This window comes from Spea bombifrons, chromosome 2, assembly GCF_027358695.1.
Source record: "Spea bombifrons isolate aSpeBom1 chromosome 2, aSpeBom1.2.pri, whole genome shotgun sequence".
Lineage (NCBI taxonomy): Eukaryota > Metazoa > Chordata > Amphibia > Anura > Pelobatidae > Spea > Spea bombifrons.
In genome coordinates this window covers 11,181,718-11,192,748 of record NC_071088.1, presented here as the reverse complement: position 1 = coordinate 11,192,748, position 11,031 = coordinate 11,181,718, and the positions used below count along the sequence as shown (strand labels likewise).

The 11,031-nt window shown below is 40.3% G+C and overlaps 1 protein-coding gene across 3 annotated transcripts; it reads left to right on the top strand.

Annotated features, from left to right (window-relative positions):
• Window positions 1-10,623, top strand: GABPA (GA binding protein transcription factor subunit alpha). 3 transcript variants are annotated; one of them, XM_053455436.1, is made up of 10 exons: window positions 3-209; window positions 1,710-1,815; window positions 2,602-2,746; window positions 3,118-3,202; window positions 3,538-3,783; window positions 4,852-5,046; window positions 6,342-6,401; window positions 6,677-6,817; window positions 7,180-7,372; window positions 9,991-10,623. In XM_053455436.1, the coding sequence occupies exons 2-10, from the start codon at window positions 1,739-1,741 to the stop codon at window positions 10,214-10,216; spliced, it is 1,368 nt and encodes a 455-aa protein (XP_053311411.1). In that variant the 5' UTR covers window positions 3-209; window positions 1,710-1,738; the 3' UTR covers window positions 10,217-10,623. The 3 variants fall into 3 exon arrangements, with proteins under 3 accessions (XP_053311413.1, XP_053311411.1, XP_053311412.1); XM_053455437.1 differs by lacking the exon at window positions 3-209 and adding an exon at window positions 1,268-1,366; XM_053455438.1 differs by lacking the exon at window positions 4,852-5,046 and having other exon boundaries at window positions 1-209.
• The last annotated feature ends 408 nt before the right edge of the window (window positions 10,624-11,031 follow it).

Below are 11,031 nucleotides of genomic sequence, written 5' to 3'. Positions count from 1 at the left end.
CCGCCCCACTTAGAACTCGGTTCTCTGGGCTTTCATTCCCGCCTGCGGCCTCCCGACCGGAAGCATCGCCATCTTGTTTCCTGTTGCGTTGAAACAGCCTTTCCTCTTTTTCCGCCCTTCGAAGTGTTTTGTTTCCGTCGGCTGCTGCTCATTTCCGTTAGTAGGAGGCCGGAGATTTTGAAAAAAAGCAAAGCAGGGACGCGAGTGAGGTAAGAGCTGTGCCGCGGCCCGGGGCTGGCCGTATCCCGACTTTGCGCGGTACTTTCATTATTTCGTTAGGGATACCCGCCGAATGTCCATGCTTAGCTGGTAAAGTGTAAATTAACTCGGCACTGGTTTATGGCGCTCTCCATGGTTTAATCCGCTTGTTTTAGCACATAGCTTGGTGTGGACTCGAGGGGCCCAGGGCCTAATGCTCCTGCAATCACGTGCCTGCTGCCATGGCCTAGAGATTCAACATATAAATCATACACTGGCTTTATTTAATGTCTTTTATATATGAGGCTTTGTAGAACAATGGGCAATGGACCCGGTGCATTGCCCGTGATATGGTGTGTGTGTGTGTGTGTGTGTGTGTGTTTTTAACATGTGGGAATAATAGATATGGTGACTGTCGCTGGTATCACAGGAGTCTAATGCCTCATTAATGCAGCTGTAGGAGCCAGCAGGACCTGTCATGGGGACTTGCTGTGAAAAGGAGCTTCATTGTATTACAATGACTGATCACAACAACCATCGCGGGTTAAATAACCAAGCCCAGCTCCGTTTCATGTTACTAAAACCCCTTTTCCCTAATAAACATTGTGGCTATTGCTGCTTTTATTAGGACGCGGGTATGACTTCTATCTTAAAGATAGAAACGTAGTATTGACTGCAGACAGGAACTCGTTGGACACTCTAGTCTACCTGTCACTACTGTAAAGAATTAGACTTCAATAATTCCGTCGCGCGTGCAGACAAGTGTCATTTGACATTTTATAGACATCCTTAAACTCTTTACTCAGGGTTCGGCATTGGTGATATCACTGCCCAAATGCAGAAGAAGGGCCCTTTCAGACCACAAACCTTGTTTAATAATATTGGGCTTATTTAAATTATAAACAAACTAAGTTGTACTTCCTTATTTCAGTTGTGTGTTTCACAGAATCATACTTCAGCCTCCCGTCTTTTAATGTTGTTTGTCCCCCCCCCTGCTTTCCTCTTATCTTTTAAGTCATGAGCATACTCTTTCCTTAAACGCTAGTCTGTGTTTGTGCATGGTTTGTCAGCTTGCAATAATTACAACGGTTTATCTGGCCTCTGTATGTTTTTCATTTTAAAGTCAGTGGGTCACGTATACAACATTGAGAACTTGTCCAAAGACAAGGTATGTTTGATCTAAGTCTAGCTGATATTTGACGGCCATGCATGTAGGTCTGCGTGAGGATGCCGGAAGCCTGCCTGGCTAGGAATTAATTAATGCAGAGTTGTGCCCGCTGGGTTTTCTTATTTCAAATCAACATAAATTTCTTATTTTAATGCTTTTGAACAATGTTAATTCACAGATCTTTTAAAACTTGTTACGTTTCCTTTCTATGGCTTCTCTATGTACGTCTGTGAATTCTGAGACTAATGCATGATACGGCAATCATCCTATGCATAAGGCAGGTAAACGCTTTTGTAATATTCAATGTTGAATTCTTTGATCTTTATGTATATTTTTGTTTTAGGGCAATTTTTTTCCGAAAATATCCTAGTCATGACAAAGAGAGAGGCTGAAGAGTTGATAGAGATAGAAATCGATGGCACCGAGAAGCCAGAATGCACAGAGGAAAGGTACAGTTTATTAAACATGAACTTTGCTTCAAAGCCACGTTGTGATCGCTGCACTCCTGAAACGATGATCAGGAGCAAATGTAATATTTACAATATATTTGCAAGGCTGTGTAATATCTTACAGCGTCACTTGCTGCTACAATGAAAGTGAGTTGGAGTGGGGTCACTGAATTAAATCAATGCATTACTAGTAACATTCAAATTTTGTCCACGTTTTAAATTCAAGTTGCACGGCCAGCTTAACGAAAACACAACATCCTACTTTTCTTATGCCTTGGTCTTGTTGCATACATGTATCACATCCGCAGCGTTCCTAAGTTCCTGGGTCGGTGGGTCATATCATTTCCTGCAGAACCAGGAAACCGGTGCTTCTCGTTGCTTTGTTAGCGTGAAACTTGTGCCAGATATCAGACAGTAGCTCACTTGTTTAAATACTTTAGTGAATTTAAGCAATGTCAAAGTAACGACATGTATTTTGTGTGTATAATTAAATGAACAATGTGACCTACACACTGCAGGTAATGTCTTTATTTTCCAGCTTCATATTATGAAAAGACATGCATTTTAATAGCTAGTTGTCTAGCAACCCTTCATCTTTTGTAGCAATCACATCATCAAATTGTTGAAATATTCTGCAAAATGTTATTTAGAAATATATGCATTTGATAAGCTGCCAAACAGAAGTGTATCATGGCACAACGTGGGTGAGGCAGGACGAATGATTGTATAGTGAAACGGGTGTAATTAATCCATGTCTTGTTAATTTTAATCCTTTTTATGTTCTAGTATTATTGAGCACACGTATACAACAGCTGAGTTTGTGAGCCAGTCAATTGACATAAATGAGCCCGTTGGAAATCTCAAGAAATTACTGGAGCCAAGACTTCAGTGTTCCCTTGATGCCCATGAAATCTGTCTGCAAGACATACAGGTATGGGGTTTGTAGTTATATCGTCTGTTCCAAATTGCTCTGTGTCAAGCAGAACAAATGCTATGTTAAAGTACCTGAGCCACGGCTCCCAACATTTCCTAGAAGCTCTCTTTTTGTAGCGAAATGTTCTGACTTTTGAAATGTTCTTTTGTAATAGTGCTCATTTGATGACGGTATTCTGTTTGTACAGATCGCTCGTTTAGCTTTTTCTTGTTGTGGCTGATACTGGTGACATAATGTCCTTTTTTTTATTTTTTGTTGTGCTCCTTAAAAGTAAATAATTGTGACTAGAAGAGAAACAAAGTGATCTCCAGTGTTATAATGTGTTTGTCAACTGGAAAATACTCAACAAAATTATTTTCTTTAAACAGCTTGACCCTGAGCGCAGTTTATTTGACCAAGGAGTTAAAACTGATGGCTTAGTACAGTTGAGTGTGCAAGTTATATCGCAACAAGGTTAGTTCTCCTCGGCTTGTAAAACACCTAGAGGTACAATATGTTATGTAAATGGATAGATGTCATGCCTTTTTCAGTGTTAGATTTTTGGGTATATGCCCGTTATCTTGAACCATGTAAGAAAAACACTTTTACTTTTGTATACATGACATAAATTATATTATGCATATGTATAAATGGCTTTGGCTATGTGAGCTAGTGAGAGATATATTGCAACTAGTCTGTTTACGGTAAATGTCCTAGATCTCCTGGGCAGCTTAACATTTAACGATCATGAGGTTTCATGTTAATATCCAGTGTATTTAACGGAGAATTTCATTTTTTTCTTCCTGCAGGACTTGAGCCAAAGCTAAACATACTTGAGATTGTGAAGCCCGTGGAGACAGTTGAAGTAGTGATAGATCCAGATGCTCATCATGGTGCGGTGGAAGCCCAGCTCGTGGAAGAGTCCCACGTCATAACTTTGGATGGCACAAAGCACATTACAGCTATTTCCGATGAAACATCCGAGCAAGTTACCCGGTGGGCAGCAGCATTAGAAGGTTACCGGAAGGAGCAGGAGCGCCTGGGCATTCCCTATGGTAATAGGAAATGTGTTTATTTGCAGAGCTTAAGACAACTCAACTCTGTTTGTACGTAACGGACTATGGAGTTACATAAGGTTTGCTGCCAAACAAATGTTTTCCATAAATGCCAAGTGGAGGTAGCTTTGGGTTCTGGTGGATTGTTATTGTGTAAAAAATCGTCTGTTTCAAATATTTGTTTTAGTATTGGTCCTGCTGAAGGCAAATAATCCTATTAAATTCAACCAAGTATTTGCCTATTACTGGAGGATAGTTTTATTACTTGTAAGGCAAATCGGGTTAATTCCTGTAAAGCCATGCTTTATATTAAAATGTGTCCATTTTTAAAGGCATCCATAAGTGCTTTTGCTTCCAGGTAGTGTTTTCCACATCATCTGAAGGAGAGAGGTTCATCTATTTTGAGGTGGAACAATACTCTGATCTTAATCACATTTGTGTATCTGGAGAAATTCCATTATATGACTTTTATACTGACAATAAATTAATCTTATATTGTGATGCATATTGGCTACCTATAGTAAATAAAGAGCTCCTTGGAGTCTGAGCAGCCAGACAAGTCAGTTATATATGCAGTTCTGGTCCTGTATGCTCAGGTACCAGAAGCACAAATGTGCTTACAACGGTAAACCTAGATGAGCCATGACCATGCTGTCCTATGAAAAAGGGAAGAATGTTCATGTTAAAAGCATTATGTATTGGGAAGGAAAAGGCAATTGGCTTTTAACGTTTAGGTTCAAAATAACTAATATTTGGCATTACTATTCGTTTGTCATGGTTTGTAACTTCGATAATGCCTATAGTTTGAATAAGGTTCAGGTTAGCAGGGACTGCAAAACCTCCAGCCCCCTGGGTTAGAAGGCAGACTGAAAGAAGACTCGGCAAGAGAGTGCATAAACGGTCCCGGCTACTCTCTACCAACTTGCATTACACAAAGAATGTAACTTAAATAGCATTGAGAATATTTTAATATTTTTTTTTTGGACAAAGCAATTGCTTGGTAAGTGACCTCTGAAATGTGTGACAGAAAAACGCCATTAATTATACCTTTCTTTTATTTTTTTCTAGACCCACTACAGTGGTCTACAGATCAAGTTCTTCACTGGGTGCTATGGGTAATGAAAGAATTCGGCATAACTGACATAAATGTAAACGCTCTTGGCATCCCCGGAAGAGAGTTGTGTAATATTAGTCAAGAAGATTTTTTCCAAAGAGTTCCCAGAGGAGAGATTTTATGGAGTCATTTGGAGTTGCTTAGAAAATGTGAGAGAACTTCAAGCATGTTTTCTGATTTCTTCCATAAGAGGGCAAATGGGTTTTTGAGTTTAGTTTCTTGAAATTGCATACTAATATGTTTGTTTTTTTGTTTTTCTTTGTTTTGTATTGCTCAAATAATGAAATATTGCATTAGGCATTAAAAGACTTGTTTGTTGCGTGACACCTTTTAACCTGACGCGTCACGGGGATAAAAGCATTTAGAAAAGCATTTAAAAGTCTATCAACAATCTATTTCTTTGCTCAGCTAGTGTTGCTGCAACACCTCAATATCAAGGCATTGCAGGAGCACCCCAAATATATTTTTAATAAAAATAGATTCCAATGACCGTCCAGTTCCAAGAAAATGTAAAAATAAGTGCCTAAATACCTGGTGCTCCTCCCGGTACCAAATGTATGTTAAAAACAAACTCTTCTTGCCTCTAAATTATAAAAAATAAAAATAGTGTAAAATGTAAGGGGGCCTCTTACACCCTTACAAAATAGACTTTACTTGTACTTTTTTCCCTCTAATCTGCAACAAAACTCAGGACCAATATTAGAACCTATTTAGTAGTTTTTTTCATTCCCTTTTGTAGATGAGTGAAGTTTTTTTTCAATAAGTAATTTTTTTAATTTTAATTTTTCCCCTATACTTTGGATAGGAAGTAGAATAAAGTTTAAAAAAGGTTGCACATTTGTTTTGCAAGCAAAAGCCTGTGAAATGTGACATCTTATGTTTTGGTGTGTGTGATGTATAATATTTACAGCTTTCAGTACTTACTGGAGTCTCTTTGCTAAAGGAGACTCTGACAGAGTTGGGGTTTCAACTACTTGACTCCACTATGCTTTATGAAGGTCCAAGCCTAGTGAGCTTGTTCTGCGGGCAGGACTTTGTTAGCCTTGTATAGTATATGATTATTGGTGAGATTTCTTCAGTGTCCTCGCTCATTAACTTACTCATCATGCAGGCCTAGCTCAGCTCTTCCTGCTGAATAGTGGAGAAGTTAAAACAACCCCATTGTCTCCTAAAATAGGATGTAAATGTATTAACTTATACGTTTTAAGAAAGATCTCTAAAATTCCAGATGGGTTATGCTATAGTGGAGTAAATGGGACACTAATTTAGTGATTTTTGTCAGCTCATAATGTTATATCAATAACTTGTTAAATGTTTGCACTTTTTTGTGGTTGCCGAGTGTCAGTCTACACATTGTTTAAAAAGTGTCCGCTGTGGATATGTTTTGAATGCTATTATGATTCATTATAACTGAATCAAATGTGTTTTGTTTGTTTTTTAATAGATGTTTTGGCCAGCCAAGAGCAACAAGGAGGTGAAATTGCTACAGTTACCATTGACCAGCGTAAGTTTTTCAAATTACTTTGTGCATATTTAACTATTTTCACTAACCCATAATTCAGAACAACACTTTTTAGTGTTCAGAAATAAATGCATAAGTCTTTTCACACACATATATATATATATATATATATATATATATATATATATATATATATATATATATTAGTATACATGGCACTGTAAGAGATTGGGATTCTCTCTGTAAGCAGCTTTCAGTGAAACTGTTGGTGATTCATTTTTATATTTTGCAAAAAACCTTCTTTTTAATCTTTTCAGCTGTGCAAATAATTCCAGCATCAATCCAACAGTCAACTCCTACGACTATTAAAGTTATAAACAGTCAGCCGAAGATGGCTAAAATGCAGAGAGCGCCACGGATTTCTGGAGAAGATAGAAGTTCACCTGGAAACAGGACAGGTAATATATCTCTAAGTCGTCTGCTTATGTCTATGAATGTCTGTGAAAGGACCCTGATGGTTAAGAAGTGGTCTGTTCTGCACTCCCAGCAGTATTCATGCAGCGATGGTTTTAGGTTGAACTTTTCTTACTTTGCTTCTTTAGCTTTATTGAAACAATCCATAATGCTGTATGAAGGCCTAATACTATTGTAATTCTGTTAGCATTAGTAAATGGCACATTATATATATATATATATATATATATATATATATAATTTTACACACACATGTGCCTTGGTTTCACAGTGGTGTACTATTTAAGGCTGCCAATGCACACAGGTGTATATTTTTATTTTAACCTGCTGCTTTTTTTTTTTTCAGGAAATAATGGGCAGATACAGCTTTGGCAATTCCTTCTTGAGTTGCTCACTGACAAAGATGCAAGGGACTGCATTTCATGGGTTGGGGATGAGGGAGAATTCAAATTAAACCAACCAGAACTTGTGGCTCAGAAATGGGGGCAGCGAAAAAACAAGCCCACCATGAACTACGAAAAGCTAAGCCGTGCCCTGCGGTAAGTGTGTGCGTGTTACCCGGTATCGGAAAGCTAGAATAAAGCAGGCAGGGAAGGGTTGGATTTACGACATGATGAATTTAATACACTTCTGCTCAGTCGGTTATGGACTGGCTGTTTATAGTTAGGGATTTATTCACTAAGGTTAAACCTATGGAGTGCCAACACCCTGGATCATCTGCTGAAAGAAGACGTCTGTGTGTAATGCGAAGGAGGACTCTTCATAATTAAACATCTTTTCTGCCAACTCCTACATTGGTGAATAAATCCCTTAGTGGTATTTTTGAACAAACCGTGCCCTTCCCCCATTGTTTCCTTTTATACTTCTTCCCAAAATAGCAATACTATAAGACAGGGCTCGACAAATCCCAGGCGCCAGGTCGCCATGGCGACAGAGAATTTTGTCCTGGCGCCTAGGTTTTGTCAGCCTCTTACATCCAGAAAAAATTGTGGATGTAAGAGGCTGAGTCACCGCATGGGGGCGCTGTTGCTGTCTGCCCAGAAGTCTGGGCAGACAGCACAGCCACTCCGAGCCCGCCCCCGAGCCTGAGATCACTCCCACGGAGTGAGCCTGTAGGCTGAAAACGCGGTTGCTGGAAAAGCAGCACTCGTGTTTTCAGCTGCCACAGGCAGCCTCAGGGAAGGGGTTTGTGTGTTAATTGGGTCCCCACACAAGTCTGGGGACCTCACCCAACACCCCCCAGCTGCCTGATCGCTCCATGGGAGCGACAGCGCAGCGTTAACCCCTTCAATGCCGCGATCGCGGCATTTAGGGGTTAATTCCCGTTTTGGGGGCTTTGCTGCTGGTGGTCTGCCTGGAAGCCCAGGCAGGCAAGCAACAGCAAAAACGAGCCCCCACAAGCCCTTTGATGACTCCTGTAGGTATGGAAGCCTACAGCAGTCATCAAAGAGACTCCCTCTGCAAAGGCTGGCCCATAGACCAGCAATTGAGTCCCAGCTGCCAGAGGCAGCTTCAGGGACAGGGGAGAGGGTTCTTCGGTCTCCACATGAGTGTGGAGACCAGCCCCAACACCCCCCCCCCCGCTGCCTGATCGCTCCCTGAGAGCGACAGTGCAGTGTTAACCCCTTCAATGCCACAATTGTGTATGACACATTCGTGGCATTGCAGGGGTTAACATTTGTCCCCACAAGCTTGTGGGGACTAAATATCTGTCAATGCTGTGCTCCAATGGAACATCAGCATCGAAAGAGTTAAAAAAATGAAAAAAATGTATTTAAAAAAAAACAAAACAAACAGCACTGACCTGAAAGTCCAGGGTGCTTCCAGGTCAAACGCTGTGAGTTTAGTAAGTGGGCTGATGATGATCAGATCACTCCTGACCAACTGTTAGTTTAAAAAAATCCTGGCTCCTAACTTTTTTACCTGGCGCCTAGATTCACAACAAATTTGTCAAGCCCTGCTATAAGACATACAGTTACTTGAGTGTTCCTTTAAATATAATGTCCTCTCTGTGCAGATTCAGGGATTCTAATAGCGTTTCTTTTGATTTACAAAAATACATTAACCAGTAGAGAATAAAAAAAGTGTTGCCAATTTACATTCAGCACAGTTTAAACCATAAACCATGAGGTTTTGCCTCAGCAGCAGTGAACAGTCAGGGACCGCTACCTGCTCGCCCTGACTTTAAGGGGGAATGTGGGTGTTAATGGGGAAAATACCCGCATGCAGGCAAAAAATGGTCGCAACACTTATACAAATTAACTAGAGGAGAACAAAAAATAGGGATAAAATGCAGAAAAGTTACATAAAGCAAAAGTAAAACACTCTGTGGGAATCTCCAGATGTTACAAGTCCCTTATCAAAAGACGTTCAATAAACAAAATTAAATTTATTCTCGGGTTCCCATTGTTATAGAGATCTTTGTATGTCTGAGACACCCATTTGGTGTCACGTGGGGAGGGCAGTGTGTAGCCCGAACTCCTAATAAGCTGGCCTGTAAAACCTAGCAGCAAACTCCTTGATATTTTAATAGGTCATATTCTGATAAGCTATCTTGTACGTTATCTCTGGGGTGAACGTGTCCCCCATGTTGCTAAGTGTACAGGTACCAAACATGTCCTACCTACCTGACAGCTAGGTGACCTATTACTTCTCAGGCCCTGTTAAACCCCATCCAGAAAAGTTTCCTATCATTCTGGAGTTCACGCTGTCAACACACAAACATCTTCTGGAAACTTACCTACATTTCTTAAATCATAACTCTGAAGATGGTGGCTGCCCTGTGTGGCCCCTGTGTCTGGTGCCATGTAAGCTTTGAAAGTACCCAAGACAGGACATCGGGCACACTTTGGAGATGCCCAGCTTGGATGCTCTTCACGCTCCACTATGTTGGAGCCTGGCCAGCTTTCCAGATCACCATTTATAGCAGGATGACCCCTAAAAAGATATTTTCTCCATGTAATAAGCCTAAACTGCATGGCAGTCTCCTCTGTAGGCACAGGCATGTAATCCGGGCGTGTAAATGTTGTGTGCTATTTAATTGGGAAGTAGGATATTTTAAGCATATGTTGAGGACCTAAAGAACAAAAGTTTGCTAGGGGGAGGGTTACTGTTCTACACATTTCTGATTTGTACATATACTTTTTTTTTTTTGTAGTTACTACTATGATGGCGACATGATCTGCAAAGTTCAAGGCAAGAGATTTGTGTACAAGTTTGTTTGTGACTTGAAGACTCTTATTGGCTACAGTGCAGCAGAGCTCAGCCGCTTGGTGTCAGAATGCGAACAGAAGAAGATGGCAAAGATGCAGATGCATGGTCTCGGACAGCCCGTCACGGCTGTAACGTTGGCTACTGCTTCTCTCAAGGGAGAGGACAATTAGGCACGTGCACCACAAACTGAACGCTTCCTATTCTTTGCAAGTCCCTCCACCATCACGCTCGGAAATGTTTTATTTTCAAACTGGACTGTTCGAGGCGTGGTTTTCTACGGTGGACTTGCAGCTGCCATCAATATCTGTTAAGAGACCCCCTGGGTCTGGTGTATTTTTTTATATATATATATATTTTGCGTATGAACGTATCAATTATTTCAACCCTTCAGAGAAGGATATACTTTAATCTTTGTTTTCCTGTTTTGAAGAAATTGACACCATTTATAAATGAACTCATAGTTCAGAACTTGAAATATAAGTTGTTTTGCATTATAACAAATTGCTGAACTCATTGCTCGGGGCAGTGCTTGCTTCAAATTTTTTCCCCATAACATATCCATTATAGATTTTTTTTTTTTTTAATCCAGTTGTAAAGTTAATTCTAGCTTATAATATCTATTAATTTAAAATGCTTTAAGATGAAAAACTTGCATTACTCCTGAAAAATGTATGTCGTCTGAGTGCGTCAGTGCTTTGGAGAAGCCTGATTTTACCTGAGACACGTAACTGAACAGGCATGTTACTTGTGTCCCTGTGTAATGTATAGCTCAACAGGTGGGGAGACTTTAACAAACCCTCACTGGTTTAACTATATGTTAGTCGGCCAAGCTCTTCTGAAGCTAAGACTCGTGAGTTTTGCACCTTTTATAAGAGCTGCTGCAGCTGCTGCAGTACTACATCTCCCATACTCCTCAGCCAGCCCCTTAGCTGAAAGAGCATTATGTGTGATGTAGTCCTGCAGCAGCTTGAGGGCCGCAGGTTGG